Here is an 18,380-nt window from a genome sequence, read left to right on the forward strand (position 1 = left end):
CAGGATGATCTACGAATTTTTAGCATCCATATGCAACTCACCTTCAAGATTTTGCCTCCAGCATATCAACACTGTAAGAAACGAAAGTCAGCGCACAATCCCAGCTGTCATCGTCAGCCTAGTACTCTCAATATTTCAGTTTACTTGAAAGTCTTTTTTTATAATTAAGAAAATATATTAATATAGTAAGAGTTCAGAATCTCACTTTCCATTTCAGTCATTCTGAGAACTTGAAGCTAGCATTGAAATTTTTTCTTGTCACACCAGAGAGCCACATTCATCTTTAAGATATTTATTGATAATTAAAAATAATAAGATTCCAATCACTCATATAAAAATAATGAATCTGAATAAAACAGCGTGACTGCTAGCGGTGGGGGGTGAGATCCTCCTCCCTGGATGTCACTTACTCCAGTCATCATGGATCTGACAGGGCTGGAAGGATTTTTCCTGAGCACTGGCCAAATCCCACGCGGAAGCCGTTGCCCTGACAGTAACCTAGGGCCAGAAAACAACAGACAGCTTGTTCCGTAAGGACAGCAGGATTTCATGAGGAATAGAAGTGAATAAAGGCATAAAGAGACCAAAACAGAGTGGAAACATTTCAGAAAAACAACGAGGGGTGACAAACAGAACACCTAGAAGAGGTCCAGTAGCCCAGGAATATTAAAAAAAAAAAAAAAAAAAAAAAAAAAAAAAAAGCACAAAATGTTAAACACAGCAATATGCAAGTTCGGTGAATTGATTAAAGAGCAAACAAGATGTGCAATATTTCTGTTTTCAAATCTGACCTGCAGCATCATCAATCTAACTGGCAAGATGATCCTCTGCCTGGCCCAGCCTTGCAATTAATCAAGTAAAGCTGGATTCTCTTTCTGCAGCGTTAGGGCTGCTCTTGGGATGTCGGGATGCTTACAGCCAGAAAGGTGATCATTATACCTCCTCAAACAGCAGGACCTACCCTTGCAGAATCCATTTTTCTCGCTAAGATCAAGTGCTTTAGTTCCATGAGAAGCTCAGCATCTGCCTCAAAATATTAATTTCTCCTCTATTACATAAACAGGCAGTGAAGGTCTGCTGACTGCTGCTGAAGCTACCGGCCCGTGACAACATCGCTAGCTACAGGACGATTCAATCTCTCCCTGCTCCTGTGTGATGGGAGAGATGACATTAGGACGGAGATGCCGCAGTGCCTCTTGCTGCCACGGGCCAGCTGAGCTGCTCCAGAACAGCATCCATTCACAAAGCTGCAGATGAAGGAGGGGAGGGGACACAGCCAGGGGCTTCTGGCCCATCTGGGAAGACTATTCTGGGAAGAAGCAGCTGAGGAGACCTACTGTAGCTCTCTGCTACGACAGCTGATCAAAGGAAGGACAGAAGTAGCATATACGGTACTTTAAGGACTGATTTCGTAATTAGAGATGGATTTTCCTACAACAATGGAATATCTCATTTTCCCTCCATGTGACAAGAACCAGCTGCCTCCAAGAAGCCAAGAGGGAGCCAAACAGAACAGACCTTAACCCTGTTTCCCACCCTTAGCATGGATCAGCGGGAATCTCCTCCAGGGAAGAGGAGGAGGATGCAGGGCAGCCCAAGTTGCTGCAGCAGGAGGACAGACCCAGCCAGCTCCAACCCACAGTGCAGCTCTCACAACCAGCCTGGAAGTTTTTCCCAGGACAGCAGTGCCTATAGGTGCTCGTGTAACAGCCTGCCCACAGACACCATCCCAGTATCTGCTGGGATCAGTCGTAAGCAATACTCGAGTAAGACACTTGCTTTAAGGCTCAGCTCAGTTTCTGTTTGTCTCATTAGGCTTCACTGCCAGCTTTCCTTTGAGCACCGGCTTATTATTTCAGTCCAGTTTAGTTATCCCTGCTGTCAACTAGGATTTAGAGCAGTACCAAGCGGCAGCACATTTAACAAAGCAAGCTCTGTGCTGCCAGCAGCACGGGCCTGAGCAGAGTGCCAAGGAGCTACGGAGAGAATTTTGCAGCCAGCTGCAGCACGCCACCAGCAACCCTTCCCTTGCAGTGCTCCCTCCCTGAGCCGCGCTTCTTGGGAAAAACATATTTCTCTCATTTTTTATGTGTTAAGGCTCTGAAATAGCTCCCATAAGGGGAGAGAGAACATGAAGTTGAAATAGGAGACTAGGAATTATGGGTTGGGCGCTTGGCAAGAGCTAATGGCGCTGCCTCGGGAGAGGGTGCGATAGCACTAGCCCTGCCCCAGGGGTGCCACAAGGCGCTGGACCTGCCGTACATCACTAAATAGCAGCGGACCCCCCACCGTCCCAGCAGGCAGCCCCAGCAGCACCTGGCTCTTGCAGATGGCGTGATGCCCTGATCGCTGCAATTACAAACTGTTGCTAGTGTAAAACAGCCCAGCAGAGTGTCTAACACCAGACCGTCCCGCTGGGTCAACCGTGCCTTCACCCAGGTTAACGATAGTGCCATCGTGCCGTCTTTAAAGATAAAAGGCATTCACACTCACGATTTCAAGTATTTATCAAATTAACACAGCTTGCTCTGGGCACGGAGAACAGCATGGGTCATGGTCCAGTCCCTCTTGTCCCTCAGGTGGCCACCTTGGGCCAGCAGCTCCCAAACTGCAAGGTGCCCATTGCCAATAAGGATGTCAGTGTGTAACTCCAAAGAGACACTCATAATACCTAACTGTACCCTCATTAGGGCTCCTGGCATAGTTACTGGAGGTACATCTGCAACTGGGAAGGGCGACGTGGCACTCTGAATTGCTGCAGGAGCATCTTTTTGCACTGAATGTATAGGGAACCTATGGAGAGCAGCGTCAGATGCCTTATACATTGCAGTATGAATAGTCACTGGGTGTTTGGGGGGCTGAAGGATGTCAGAGGTATGGGGGATGCCTCTGTTTTGTTCATCTGGGGCTCTCTCCAGTACAGCTCAACCTCCAATTGTCTCAGCATCTTCCTCTGCAGAACTGGCAGCACCTCACAGACCCATGATTTCCAAAGCTATTGCACGGGAGGCACTGGGGCTCTGGCTGCAGCGCTACCAAAATTGCTTGTAGAGCCATCACTGGGAGACTGCAATATATCCATATGCTGGGGGGTAGGATGGTTCATCACACAAAATGCTTTCTGAAAAAATGAGAAATTTTAGACTATTTTGGCAAAAATCCTAAAAGTCCTGGTTGGATTAAGCAGGCACAGCTATGTGAACACATCCTAGCAACACACCATTATGTCCTTCGGGTAGCTGCATATGCATTAGTCGCATTTTCTCTGCCCCAAGTCACATCTGTAAGTGTTTTCTCATCACCTGAGCTGCTTCGTTCTCTGTGCAGCCTATCTCTGATCACACCAGTGTGATGGATTCGCTCAGAGCCAGGCGTGGCACTGGCTGGGTCTCCTCTGATGATGCACAGCGTCCGACACTATATTCTCTAAAAATTCAGTAGGCGATGTAGCAAAGACATAGACAGACTTGAATCAAGTTTCTTATGGCGGATCTTGCCAAATATTTGCCACCTCAAATCCATAAAGTGGTTGATAAGGTGAGAGGAAAGGAAAAAATAGATCTATTTTGCACTAGTCTTTGGATTAAAAAGAAGTAGGAGTGGGATTTAGATCACAAAACACCATGGTGGATTTTAATTCATAAAATCCTTAATTTAACAAGATGAAAATCAAAACCATGACCCAGCATGAAACAGGTCTCTACCATAGCCCTTTTCAGCAGCAAGCTGGTCAGCTGTTCTGGTAGGCTTCCTGCTGTTTTCCACATATTTGATTTGCAGCACACTTCACTGAATATGCCTATGTTACAAATGAAATATTATTTGCAAAATAACTTTTTCCAGCATTTGTCAAGCTCTGCTCCACATGCAAATGTGGACTGTGGCGGCAACAATACATCAACTGCTTCTAGTCTCAGGATATTTTCGCCTTTAAAGGCAAACCTACCTCCATCGTCCCCTTAGCACTCACCACACACAGGCACAGCATGATCATGAAGTACTTAGCAAAGCAAATAATCTAATCCAAAAAGCATTTTTTTGCAGGGAAATTTCTATCCACCTGTTTTGCCTCCTGTGACAGGCAGGATGGAAACAACTGTGCCTGCATGGCAGGTGTGTACAGAACAGCCCATCTCCCCGCCAGGGGCTTGCGCTACCGGGATCAATCGATGGAAACGTGTCCTTGGTGCAGTGTAAGAGCGTTTGTTCGGCCATTACCTGTCAAAATGATTTCATCTCCATCCTGCAGGAATTTACGAGACTGTCCACTGCCAAGAGGGATTTCTTTCGTTCCATTCCAGGACAGTTCCAGCATGGAGCCAAAGCTCTCCGGCTCCTGCAGCAAGAGTTCACCAACAAATAAACAACTTTTTAGTATCGGTCCTGCTGTTAAGCTACTTGCTGCTGGAAGCGGGCACACAAGTACATTAGCGCTATAGAAAAGAGTTTGGCTGTTGATTTAATTCATTGATATGTTGGCTTGTTTTCCTGCCGCTGCATTTTAATTGCTTGCTCGCTATAAGCAGTCATGCTTACCGCCATTATCTGGTGTGTTTAACACAGTGCTGCACCCTGTAAAAGTAGTTTGGGTCTGCTACAGCAAGAACTGAACCAAATCAAGGGCACTTCTACAAATCCAGTGCTTCTGTGTAGTCACGTTTCAGATTTTTATTTATGTTTTGTACTTTGGAAGAGCAAAGCTGGTGAACGTGTGTAAGTCTTTAATGTCAATCTGCAGTAACAATAGTCTGAAGGAAAGAAAAAGGACTCCAGAAATATTTAAAATGGAAATACAGGTATCCCACCTTGGAAACAACTTACTGAGGCTGTCTTGCAGACAGCACAAACAGGATGTATAACTGATGTTTCAGAAGGTGCAAATTACCTATATATTGCAACAGCTGCCCATATGGCAGTTCAAGGGGAAGAGTAGCTTGTGAAGTTAGCTCCAAACATGTAGTATTAGCGAAACTAAAAGTTATACACTGGCACCTTTTACATTCTTCTCAGAAATAAAGAAGCTGCATTTCAGAGAGTGCAAACAGGCCATATGGGTGTATTGTGTACAGAAATTAATTTGCATCCACAGTAAAGTAGTTCTTAGGGAAAGGAGTGCAGGACAGATTAAAAAACAATAACAGAAACCCCACCACTACTCAGTGTGTTTTTGGGGCTGCCAAAGCAGCAGCCCAAAGTGCCTAGGGGAAAGACCGGCAGTCGTTTTCATGGCTGCTCAAATCAAACAGGGCTTAGACCCAAGGCCCTGCTCAGTCGGTTTTGGCGTGCTGACCAGTTCTCAGTGACCGTCATTATCGAAACACTTACGGGTCCACTGATCGTGCCGGAGGCCAGGAGATCTCCAGGTCTGAGGTTGCACCCATTGATTGAATGATGAGCCAGCTGCTGTTTCATGGTCCAGTACATGTGCTGGAGGAAGGAGGAGGAGGACACTAAAGCAACGAAGGGCAAACATCTCTGGCATGCCACCAGGCTATGCAGAACGTATTGCATTTGCAAGATGTTGCTGGTAAGACTGTCCCTAAAGAAAAGTTTCCTTATAAAATCAGAAACCTTCAGCAACCTAAAAGCAATCTCTGAGTTGCTTAGTGCTGCATGCTCAGTAGTTACTGTGTCCTGGCCTGTTACTTTCTAAATGATGACCAGGAGTTGCTATGTGCATATAAAACACGTACTTTAACACACAATTTAGTCCCTCAAAATTGCTCTTCTTTCAGCTGGATGTCATTCTTCCTCTTCTTCCTCTTTAAGGCCAGTACTGTTGACTCAGGATCCATGATTAAGTCCAATATTTTAATGGCTTTATAGAAAAGTCTCCTCATTACTGATTTGCTGACTGCTGATTTACTGATTAAGGTAATTACTATGCAAACAACCAAATGTGAATATAAAGTTGGTTGAGAAATCCTGCAGCTGATACATATACTTCTTGCCTCCAAGCAGCTGGTAGTGGCCGAGCCACCGCGCTGCCCGCAGGGGGGCTGGGGCAGAGCTGGGCTAGGGGCATCGTTGCAGCACCGAATTGCGTCTAAATCAGCAGCTGCAGCTGTGAGGCTGTATTACACCTCAGAGTGGCAGGAGGTGATTCCCTTTGCTGTGAGTGCTCCGCTCCCTGCCAAATGAGCACACAGCTAACGATGCTCTGAGCACCCCAAACTGAACAGCAGCAAGAGCTTCCCCCCTCATCAGTGCCCAAGCATTGGGGTGCATCCATCTCGGGGGGGGAGGGGGGGCGAATTCTCACCACCCTCCGCTCTCTTCCCTTTGTGTCTGTCTGTCCCCACCCCGTACCCAGGTCTGATCTTCAGCTGATGCAAAAACCAGTGTTTGAAATTGCCTAAGGATGGAGCTGATGGCATCAGCAAGATTTCAAAGAAATTAAAGACACTGGAGCCTTACCTTGAAATTGGATCTGCATATAGTAGTTGGCATGCTCATTCCTTCTCCTGCAGAAAACAGAAAATAAGAAACGGGGAAGTAATTTGTTTGTGTTGGATGAATGATGTCTTTTGATTTTACAGATGGATGGAGATTTCTTTTATCATTGTAGGCCCTAGCAAGAAACAGGTAATAACATTTTCTATTGCTACAAAGGCCAGCATTTCATAGAAAACCAGCGTGTGGGTGGCACCGGGGTAGAATCAAGCTGCCAGCGTCCTACTCTCTGCTCTACTACAGGAGCAGCACCTGGGTCCACTGCTCAGCAGGGCCATGAGCTGGGGGTCTGGGCCAGGTTAACACCTGAATCCCACATACAACTGCTCTCCCCATGCCCTGTGTACCCCTGCCCATGCAGGCAGTCCACACACGGACCCGCCTCACTGTAAACTGGTCATCTGGGCGGCATTCCCTCCTTGACGCGTTGCTGCCCGGCCAACGAGGAGCATGAAAGGCTTTGCCTCTTCTTCTGACAGAGGCAATCTGGGCAAAAATGCAAAAGGAGGACTGCAGAGCCAAGAGCAAATCGTCTGAAATACAGGGTGGTTCTGCATTCCTGAGTTGGCAACTTCAGCTTTATAACCCACTCAGCATTGCCGTACCTTTAATAGCAACGAAGAGCTTGATGTCGAAAGTGTAGGGTTCCTTATCCTGAAGGTAGGGCAGTGGCTTGGGATCCTAAAAGCATATAAATGGCACCACAGTCTAAACAAACAGAAAGGGAAAATTCCACAAGCCACCGCAGTGCCTTTTTGTTTAACCAGCCTGTGCTGCACACCCCATTTACCTCACCCTTGTTACTGCTCAGATTATTGCTTTGCTTAGTCTCATGCAAACACTTTTAAAGATCTTTCTGAACAGATGTGATATCCATATAATGTGATTCCTTTTTCTGTACATGTGCTCCAAAGCCCTCTCCACCATTGTGGCATGGATGTTAACCCACAACACAGTGCTTACATGCCTTTGCTCTGTGCCTGCACTGGGAAGATTGGGAGCTCTCTGCAAGACTGCTTATTATCTTTTTCAATTTTAGCTAAACATGTACATAATGCAGACAACTGGAAATGCTTGAACCAAGTGTTTTGGCTTGAGCGTACTCTCTCTGCACTGCTTGCCGGATGCTACGTGCTACCAAACAAGAAGCTCTCTGATCAGTTTATTTTCCAGGTGTTTTAAAGGGGATGATTTTTCCACCCTGCTCAAGCAGGCAAGGTGACAGCTCAAGGCGTCATGTGCCAGCACCAGTGACATCAATGAGCATTTGAACTCAGAGGGCCCAGGGTGCCTCCGTATGTTTGGAAGCAGGATCACACTTGTAACCACTATGAAGAAAGGGCTTTGCATTGACACAGCTCAGCGATTTTTACTGATGGGACCTACCAGTTCTGCTGAGATTTTTCTAGCACTGCTTTTCCTTTATTTCAACCCTTTCTTTTGCTCACCTGTACAGGGTTTGGCAACACAAATGGCATGAGAGCTTCCATGGTGACAACCCAAGGAGAGATGGTTGTGCCAAAGCTCTTGCTCAGGAATGGACCCAGAGGAACATATTCCCATTTCTGGATGTCACGGGCTAGGAAGGGAAAATGCAAAGCAATGCTGTTAAACATATCCTAGGAGTTGCACGGCCATCACACCTATGAAAGAGTAACACAGATTTGAAATGTTATCACCACCCTTTTCTAGCTATTGTGCCCAAATCCTGATTTAAATCCATCCCTTTCAGAGCTTCAGACCAATTTTCTTAGACCAGCTAGTTTAGGAAGAAAAGTCAGCAATAATTAAAACAAGTCAGGCCATCCCCATAAAACCAGTATTTCCATCCCCAGTTTAGGTGATGCTTTTACACAAGCTAATGGTCCATGTCAGTTGTAGGGACAATTTCAGCCAGTTAAATCTATGCAGAGACAGAGGGATTTGTGATGGCCAAATACTTTTTCTACCCCGACCCGACACCAAAATCAATCCTCTGTTGGAATCACCATCCTTAGGGCTGCTCCATCCCTACCCACAAGAAACCAGACTGATATTAGCTCTTTCATAAGTAAATAAATCTTCATTAGGCAGCAATTTCTGGTTCTACTGATTGATCGAAGATGGATTGAGATAAAGCCTGAGAAATGCAGACAGCATTTCATTTTCATTCCTTTAAACTGTACCCAGTGGTTTCAATGATCACTGTTCTACTACTAAAACATATAATTCTTCCCTGTCTAAGGTTTCCCGTGACACTGTAACCCCCTCTCCAGGCAGACTGCTGCAGCATCCTTTACCGCTCCAGTCATTCATAAGGACCATCCCAAAGATGTGCTCCTGGGCTCTGCTGATAGGAATTGGCTCGCCATACTTGTTTCCAGGACCGACAAAGAACGCCTGAAATTGAAAAGCAAAATGTTGATTAAGGAAGCTTTTGAAGTTGAAAACCTTTACTTCGCAGAGGGTTACATGCACAAGCAAGAGAGGCTGGACCAGATGGGATTTTGCATATTTTTACACACAGTCAGACAAAACCTATGGCCTGCTCCCTCTTTCTTTCCCTCCATCAAGCTGATGGGCTTGAAATACTTAAGAGCACAGTGTTGCTAAGAGGCAGTCATTAAACAAGAGCCTGATGTTGTCAAAATGCAGGAGCAAAACTGGTCCCTCCTAATTACACTCCGGATGCGGAACAGATTTGCTGACTGAAGTGACTGCTGCAGACAGTGAACAGGACAGAGCTGGAAGTCATCCGAGGGGATGCTGAACGCGGCTGGAGCCTGTCATGACAGCAGGGAAGGGGAGGCAGGTGGAGAAATGTGCCCACGAAGCAAAAGAGGTCATGAACTGGGTGCCTGCGCTTGCTCCCTTAGAAAACACACAGCCTGAGCACGCAGCAGAGAATCCCACAGGGAATCTCAGTTGTCCCTTTCTGCCAACAGTATGGAAGGTTTTTTCTTCCAAAGCCTTCATCAGACTAAATCCGCTCTCACAGCAGACCCAGGCTGCCAAGCAGACGTATGGCAGCACTTTGTGTATCCCTCTCTGCGGGGCTGCCTCCCACTTCACAGCGCTGGTCTGCAAAGCACGCAGCATTCAGTGAGGCTTCCACGTCATTTGTAGTACCTTTTCCCTTACTGTTAGACTTCTGCCACTTTTTTTTTTTTTTTTTTTAAGGGGAGATATGGGGAATAAATCATATTAAAATGATATAAATCATAATGAAGAATCCTATAAAACTCTCCCTTCTGGGCCACACTAAGCCACAAGATGAGGCACCTTCCAAGGATGTTTTGTTACAACACCCACAGCACAGGTTTCATCTTCCCAGCCAGAAGGCTGAGCAGTTTGAATTGCACTCCCAAGAACTCACGGCTTCCTCTCTCTAGACGCAAGGCACAGACAACTTGTACGTTTAAAATCCCCAGCAACCACTAAAAGGTCGTGGCTGCAGTGCAGAGGTAACTGCTAACCAGATAACAGGCTGTGGTGTCCGATAAAAAGAATGATGCCTGCTTGCTTCACGGTGCTGCACCAGCACTCAGATTTGGCCAGACGAGCTGTTTCCAGCCTGAAAGCTGTATTAGCAAACCCCTCGGTGAGCTGATGCACCCTGCAACTCCTCAGAAGGGCAGGCTGCCTCCGCAGAAATCTTCATTGCCTGCTGCACAGACTCCTCAGAGGGAGGCACGGGAATGGGCCTGATGAGACGTTCATGCCAGAAGAAGCTAAACCTCCCTTATCTTCCCTGTTCCTATTTTAACGTTTGTCAAGGAGTAAGGGTAAAAAGCTCCATCTTACCATTTCTAACTCGATATCCAGACACTTACAAGCACCAAACACTGGAGGTTTATCTGTGGGTAGAAGAAGGAGTATTTTATGACAGGGAGGCAGGTAGAGAAATGAAAGGTACAGCCAGAAGAAAGAGAGCAGCTGATGCTCCCTGGCATGCAAACACAAGATGGACTTAACTCAGGGCTTCCTTTTGTCCTGACCCCAGGCTGGGCTTTAGACAAGACATCCCAGACCTTTCCTCTCCACTACTCTATGGCAAAACCAAAAAAAGAAAAAAGAAGCCACATTAAAAGCCTACCATGGACTCACCATTGTTGGGTCTCATTTGCCCCACGGGTCTCCGGATGGGTGTCCCTGACACCACAACAGACGATGCCCGGCCATGATAACCAACAGGTAAGTGCAACCTTGTGAAAAAGCATCACAGAGTATGGGTTAGCTGTGTAACCAGCACCATCCAGAGCCGCTTTCTGGGGTGGAAGCACCACAGGGGTGTGAGGTATGAGGAGAGAACTCTGCGTAGATGGTCATGGACATTGGCACTTTACTTGCTTTGGTATACAGACGTAAGCAAACTATAATCCAAAGCCATGTATCAGTCTTAATGCTTCTGTGCCACTGCTCCACTTAATTCCTTGGAGCTTTAACCCTGCTTGCTTGCCACTCAGCAAAACCTGCTTTCTTAGGTAAATCTGTCTTCGAACCCGAGGGCTGCACTGCGATCGGTGCGGCTGCTGCAACAACATGCAGTGCGGACTGGGCTGAGGCTGGCGACACGCCGTTTTCAGTTCTGCTATCGGACTCTTGGCAGTACAGGTTCTTCTCTGCCGCTATGAACTGAAATCAGTGTTTTGTTGAAAGAATACTCAGGTCTTTAAAAAAAAGTATATAAATGTACAGATAAGCGTGCAAAACAGTGCTGCACCAGAGAAAAACCTGGACCACCCACCAGTTAGGCATCAAAGCGTTCTCCTTCCCCCTGAACATGATCCCAATGTTCGTGGCGTGTTGGCGCGAGGAATAGAAGTCAGTGTAATCTCCTGCATGAAAAGAAACCGGTAACACGGGGATGAATGGCAGGAAAGTCCCTGGTGTGCCGGGGCCGAAGCACAAGGCGCGCCGCCGGCAGCGGGACAGGCAGAGAGCCGGGGCGCTGCGCAGAGGCATGTAGCAACATTTAACATTATTAGCACAGGGATGCAATTAATAGGATAAAGGTGGCGCTTAGCAGCTCGCCTACAAGTGGTGCGTGCGAGCCCGGCCGCCTGCGGGCGGGGGCGGGGGGAGCGCGGGGGGCGCAGGCAGCGCCGCAGCCCGCCCCGTCGGGGCACCGGCCGTACCGAGGGCATCTGCTGCCCTCTGCCGCCGCCAGCGCGCACAGCCGGGACAGCGCGGCCGGGGGGGGGGACACGGCACCGGGGGGGGGACACACGGCACCGGGGAGGGGGCGCATCCAGCCCGGCGCGTTGCTCTGCGGGCTGGGTTAGCCCCCTGGCAGCCCCGAAGGCACAAGGCAGCGCCTGCTGCCAGGCGGGGCTCTGCTCCCAGCGCTAGCAGCCAGCAGGTTTTTGGCAAGGTATATTCACCCCTGAAGCTATTTTTGGGAAGGCAGCGCATCCACCGAAACTCCTCGTGGCTCCTTCGGGCCAAGCTAACCTCGTCCCAAAGCCAAAAGCCCAGCGGGAACAGGGTTCGGCTGGGAAACGAGCAAGGTGACATCCCTGCTCCTGTGGCAGACACATCCCTCGAGTGATTTTGATCAAGTTGGTTTGGGGCCAAATATAAACTTCTGTTAAAACCAGGAAAATGTTCATATATCTATATGGATGCACCTACTCCAAAGCAGTTATCTCCAGTCCACAGCCTCATGGGAGCGGAGATAAGATTTGGGATGCAGAATAGTAATCTGGGAGTGGAGACTCATGGTTGTTCATGAGGCTGTGCCAGAGTATCTGCCTTGCAAAACTTTGGAAGATCTGAATTATTTTCTGATGGCAAATGGGGAAAACGTTGGCAACTGAACAAATGTATCTTCCCTGGCTCCAGTCACAAAGGGCTTTGGCGACGCCAATCTGATGACAAGGGTTACATGGCACCCAACAGCCCCGATTTAGTGAACATTGCATCCAGGAATTTTCTGGCTGCTATTGAGCTTCCCCAGCCCTTTTTTTTTTTTTTTTTTTTTTCTTTTTTTTTTCCCCTCTTGTGCCACAGAGAGCACCTACCTTTCATTAGGTACAATAATCTACTTCTGTCTCCTGCAAAACCCATTCCCTGTCACAGCTATGATCTGTCTGTCTGAACAAGCTGGAAATGAAGCAGCATCTCCAGGCAGGAGCGAAGGGCTGAGCAGCCCTGGGCTTCAGGGGACTCACCGATGTGGGCTGGCAGGTGCATCGTCGCAGAAGCTTGAGGTACAAATGCTCTGAAATGAAAAATGATGACTTCAGCTCTCAGAAAAGTTGCAGCTCTCACCATTTAGAAGCATGTCAGAGGCTGGCACTCTCTCCTAGGTCTTTCCTTAATTTATTTTTCAAAGCCTTGCAGCAAAAAAAAAAAAAAAAAAAAAACAAAACAAACCAACCTTGCAGAAAAACTAAGACAACTGCACAAGCTGCTGGTGCTGGGGTGGGTATGGCAGAGAGGAGCATCCATCAGGGCGTGAGCAGGGGGAAAGCGCACTTGGGGCAACCCAGCTGGTTCCCCAAGGGGCACAGAGAAACACCCCGGGCCATGCACACGGCCGAGTGGGTCTCTGCTGCGTGGGGAGGATGATTTTCTGGGATGTGGCTCCCAGGGTGCCCAATTTGAACTGCTGGGCCTGCTCAGGGAAACTCCCTGCATCAAGCAGTGGTTCAGCCCCTCTCCTGCAGGCGTGCACTTCAATCACCCCAGCAAGACACGGAGGGATGGCCCCTGCTTGTGCCAGGGCAGGCGCTTGCAGCATTTGAAGCATCACCCCGGACCCAGGTGAAGGTGTGTGATTAATGGCCACATGTGTTTTCCATCAGCGCAGCAGGGAGCGGAGCAGGGCCCCCCCCTCCCGCTCCAACACCACTGTGCTGCCCCGTACCCAAAGCCAAACAGCCACAACAGATCCATTTTAGCAGAGTCAGGCGGTTTCTGAGGAGCAACCGGAGGGGTGTCCCCACACGGGAAGATGCTCCAGGTGTGACAGGCAGGTCTGTGCTGGGGAAGGCGGGGGCGGGGGTGGGGGACCCTGGCAGCCCCATCGCCATTGCCGGCCATGGCAGAGGGGCTGTGCTCAGCGCAGCCTGGCCCCACGCCTGCCCCGGCACCCCCAGGGCAGCGCGCTCCTGTGCCCAGGCGGAGCGTGACCCCACACCCGTGGGCAGCCAAAGGGTTCATCAGAGATCTAATTGCAAGAGGGAAGCTCTTGAGCACACTCAGACCCCATTTCACTCCCACGTAGCTGGCAGGCGGCCACATTCAGACCTCTGATTCGGGTGCCTTGGATCGCCAAGTGATGGGGCGATGCAGGGCACAGCAGAAAGGTCACCGCACCCCGCAGCGGCTGCACTCCCTCACCTGCTCCGCAGCTCCACATTGTCCCTCAGGGCCGGCTCGCCGGCTGACAGCAGCTTCTGGAGAACAGCCCTCGCCTCTGTCCACGCCGCCCGGCCCAGCCCCATGAAGGCGTTCAGGGTAGGCTGACAGGTGACACAGAGAGATGGGGGGGGGGCAGGTAAAAGCCACGTTTTGCGCAACCCTCACACACATGGAGGATGCCCTGCGCTTTGAGCCCGGGGCTGAACGCCTGTGGGCCGGGGCTACGCAGCAGCGCAGTGCCCAGGTTGCCCATCCTGGGCTCACAGCCACTGCGCTCCCATCCGCCCACCGCCAGCCTCTGAAGCGGAACCTGCCGTGTGTTGGCATCACACCCATCCCCACACGCTGCTTCAGGCCTTAGCAGCTTTGATATCTCAACTAGCTGTAACCAGAGGTCATTTGTGTTTATCTTTCCCCTTAACACAACCTCCCCATCACTAAAATCCCATCCAATCCCTTGCCATGGAGCGCTGAAGGTACAAGCAGGATTGAAGTGAAGTTTAGGCTTTGTGTCAGCCCTCTGCATTGCCAAAGTCTGATGAAACTTTCAGCAAAAATGTCCTTTGGACCCCTGGTGCCTCTGCTCTCCTTGCTATCACAGGTGCAATGAGTTTTCTCTGTAAGCAGAGCCTGCCTGATGACACATTTCCAGTTCACGTCCATTATCTCACCACGAGTTGCTAAAATCCCATACGTAGTATTTCTAAAATGTGCGTGGAAATCAGAACAAGAGACTAATAAATACCTGGTCAAAGACATGCTGATGCTTGGCAAGAGCCGGTCCATTGAATAGATGTTTAATGACGCTGAGATCCAAAATCTGGTCTCCAATTGCTACCCCGAGCCTGTGCCTAGGCTGCAAAGCCAGAGGAGAGGGGGAAGAGAAGAAGAGTTTATGCTTTGTACCCACAAATCTTCCAAAGAGGGCATGGGGGAAGGCAGCAGCCATGGAGAGTTTAATCCATCAGGGACAAGGGTCTGATATCACAGCAATTGACCATTTTAATTGAAAAAAAGAAAATTGAAAAAACCACATTTTAATTGCCCATTAAAAGCTCGTTGATGACTAGCTCCCTTTCCCCCAGAAGTATCTGCCCACCCCTTGTTAATGACAAGCACTGCACAATAAGCCAACACGTGCAACACGCTGTGAAGCACGATGCTTCCTACTTCGTGTAATTCAAATAATGCTATTCCTCCTCCTGCAGGCGGGGAACTGAAGCATAGACACGTTATGGGCAGGATTGATCCAATTGTAACCAGAGAGAGAAGTAGGCGTTTCTACACCACTGCTCCTCCCCAGAAGACCAAGGGCGCTCTGGGCTCCAGCGAGGATAGCGGGAACGCAGCGCGCCTTGCTCAGCCACGTTATTTCTGTACCCCCTCGAACGAGGCTGCCCCGCGTAACCCATCCTCACGCCGTGCAAACCCTCGCCGAGATCCTCGCTAGGGGAACAGCTCTCCACACGCACGGTGCATTGCGGCTGCGTTCACCGACAGATGCAACCCACGACACAAAGACCCTGTTCATCCACAGCAGCTCTGGCAGGGCTGCGCCAAGCGCGCGCGGAGCCGGCGGCGACGGCGGGGGAGCAGCACAGTCGACCCCACCACAGCTGTATGAGGGTTCTAAAAATGCTGCGGCGTTCAAAGACAAATTTCAATTATTTGTGTCTTTAGGCACGTAAAGACAAACTAGTTACAGTCATCATGAAAACTAGCTTACCGAAAGGGAATAGCCATCTATGAAAATCCATGCTATTAAAACTATTTTTTAACCTTTAATTTCTAAACAAGATTCCAAATACGATAGTAAGTATTTATTCAGCAAACATTCCTGCAGAAAAAACTACAGGTCATGGCAGGTTAATTTGTAACCGGGGTAGTCAGGAATGACACCAACTGCTTTAGCTTGAAATCATTAAAATACTGGGCTACTTTTAGAACATTATTTTCCTAAATAATTTCCATAAGTTCCTGCCTGTCTTTTCATAGGATTTGAGTGAAGATGCTTTCGTCAGAGAACAGTTACTGGAGAAGACAGAAAAATAATCCAAACTTGCTAGATAACACACGCACACACCTAGGAAGAGATTAAACGAACCATCTCGGTTTTATCTTTGGAAAATACCACATCAGAAAACACAATCTTCTGGTTTAAATTCTATTTTTTTAAGCCTGCATGGATAAGCTGAGACAGCAGAAACCTACAGATAATGGTGAAGTTTCTGCGAGCAGTGATAAATAAATCCTCCGCTTTTTCCTTCTGTGATGCAGCTCTTGACTCCTGGAGGTCACATCTCCAGGGCTCCATCCCATCAGGCACCCGGAGGCGTGAGGTTCAGCCTAGCTGGGCTCAGTTCATATGAAAATGGGAGTTGGGAGCTACCTCCTTGGAAGGATGGCTGAACCGTGTTTTCTTATTTGACCATAAAATATAAGGCCTGAAGCTGGCTCCGTCTGTAGCCTTTGGGCACAGCTTCAAACGTTAACACACTTTTACGTGTTTAATGTATGGTTGCATAAACATACGCCCAATAAAACACAACAGGTCTGCTTCAGATCTGAAACATGCACTTGGTGCCCTGGTTTAGAACTTTTCCAGTCACCAAACTCACCAAGAGCAGCTCTGAACAGACCAGGAGACAATACTCGCTCAAACACAACGGTTTCTATTCAGGCTTCGCTATCGCCTTCTGCCAGCTGATGCTGTTCAAGAGGGACTGGGTGCTACGGCATTAACGGTAGATTAAAATGCCGCTTCTTTAAGGGTGATGGTGTGATTACACTTAGTCACAACGAAAATGAGGAATTGAGTTAAAAAATAAAAAAGTCAGTGCAAACTGCGCTGAGCCTCTTGGTGTAAGGATCAAACGCAGATTTAGTGATTTCACAAAACCAGTCACACACACACAAACCACGGCATGCATTAGCCGAAGTACTTCTCGTCAGTATTAACTTTTCATTTCTTTTGTGCAATTTTAAAGAAGCTGTCATCAAATCAACCACATCAAGAAAAAAATAGACAATGCGGCAGCTACAGCTTTGCTGTCGAATCAGGAAGCCCATGCAAGTGTCCCAGGCTGGGAAGGTTTCCTTTATCCCAGGCTGCTGGGAATTTCTGCACTTGTTCATGGCCTCAGAAGAATGACAACACCCCAAGGACAAAGTCTGCTGTTACTCACCTGCTCCTTAGTGGAAAAAACCCCGTAGGGCAGATTTTGGAGAGGAAAATCTGAGTCCTTGTCTACCTGGATGAAAGACATGCTAAACACGGAGCAGTCCCTCTTACGGAGCAGAGCCCTCAACTCGCGGGCTGCTAGGTGCCTTCCTAGCAGGAGGAAAATCCTCTCCAGATGTTGTAACCGAGAGCACAGAAGCACCAAATCCCACCCTCCGTCCTCAGCCCCAAACCAATCGCTGCTCCGTCCCCATCCCACCCCTCTGCCTGCTCCCCCGGCAGCCGTTAATCAGTGCCAGAGGTTTGTGAGTCAGCAGCTGTTTGCTGCGCCAGCAAGGCAGGGACCTGTGGAGAAACGGGCTCTGCCGGCTCCAGCTTCCAACAGGTGCATTACGGTGGGTGGGGGATCTCAGCAGGCAGCTCTACAACCAGGTGTATCTCCACTCACTTACCTTCTGAGGGTCATTTACATGCCGGAGCAACGATTATGCCCACACCAAGCGGTTCTTCCACCAGGCGCTCAGCAGCTCTTGGGAAGTTGCACACCTCACACCTGAAAATGCACCTTGTGTGCTTTTTAGTTTTGTGCTGCTGCACCCGAGAGGGTGCTTCCATTATCTCCAGGTGGTTCCAGCAGCTTAAAAACAGAAATATATGTGCAACCAACTCTGAAGAGCAGGGGAGCTGCTCCTTCTGCTCCCAGCCCCAGCTTTCTCCCATCTGCAGGAGAAAATTCACCCATATTCAGGAAAAGTAGAAAGCAATGAGGGAGTATCCTTGAAATTAGAACTAAATAGCAAAAACCACCCCTTTTCAATAAAGAAAAAGGTTAGATGCTTGTGATAGCCAAGCCAAAGAACTGGTTTCCAACTCAACTTTTTTTTTTTTTTTTTTTTTTGGCAGAGAAGACTCATTAGAAGGAATGCAGCAAACTGTACAGCCAGACATTTGAGTGTAAGATGACACAACAGCATCGATGACAGCCCATCTGTGACAGATCCTCACTAGTGGAGACGCAAGCTCACAGGGTGCTGTTTGAAAGGGGGTCTTACTTAAATAACACAATGCCTAGCACAAACCGGTAAAATTCCCTACAAAATTCCTGTACCTACAGTACAACTCTGTTCCACTGACTGTTGGAAATGTTTCTAACACAGTGAAGATGTTTCATGGCAAGGTTACAGGACTTGGGTAGAGCCTGCTCATTCCAAAAATGAAACGAAAACATCTTGAAAGCATGTTGCAAATGCACACTGTGCATCTTGAGAAGACAGATTTACTCAAGTGTTTTGTAGTGCTGTGAACGTGCTGCTATTAATTAAAATGTTCATCTGCTAACCTCAAACTGAGGACACAAAATATAAAGCTTAACTAGTTACCCAGATTGAGAAGCAGATCA

At 48.4% G+C, this 18,380-nt stretch overlaps 1 protein-coding gene across 2 annotated transcripts; it reads right to left on the bottom strand.

Annotated features, from left to right (window-relative positions):
* Positions 1 to 362: 362 nt before the first annotated feature.
* On the bottom strand, positions 363 to 17,252 carry FAH (fumarylacetoacetate hydrolase). Of its 2 annotated transcripts, XM_080396155.1 has the most exons (14): positions 16,986 to 17,252; positions 14,546 to 14,656; positions 13,780 to 13,901; positions 12,606 to 12,655; positions 11,180 to 11,270; positions 10,540 to 10,637; positions 10,237 to 10,289; positions 8,733 to 8,832; positions 7,902 to 8,032; positions 7,059 to 7,134; positions 6,418 to 6,464; positions 5,326 to 5,427; positions 4,219 to 4,336; positions 363 to 498 (listed from the first exon to the last, which is right to left on the bottom strand). In XM_080396155.1, exons 1-14 carry the CDS (start codon positions 17,064 to 17,066, stop codon positions 419 to 421), a joined length of 1,260 nt encoding a protein of 419 aa, XP_080252281.1. In that variant the 5' UTR covers positions 17,067 to 17,252; the 3' UTR covers positions 363 to 418. The 2 variants fall into 2 exon arrangements, with proteins under 2 accessions (XP_080252281.1, XP_080252280.1); XM_080396154.1 differs by lacking the exon at positions 16,986 to 17,252 and having other exon boundaries at positions 14,546 to 16,936.
* Positions 17,253 to 18,380: the final 1,128 nt, after the last annotated feature.

The sequence above is a fragment of the Falco punctatus genome (genome assembly GCF_963210335.1).
Source record: "Falco punctatus genome assembly, chromosome: 7".
Taxonomy (NCBI): Eukaryota; Metazoa; Chordata; class Aves; order Falconiformes; family Falconidae; genus Falco; species Falco punctatus.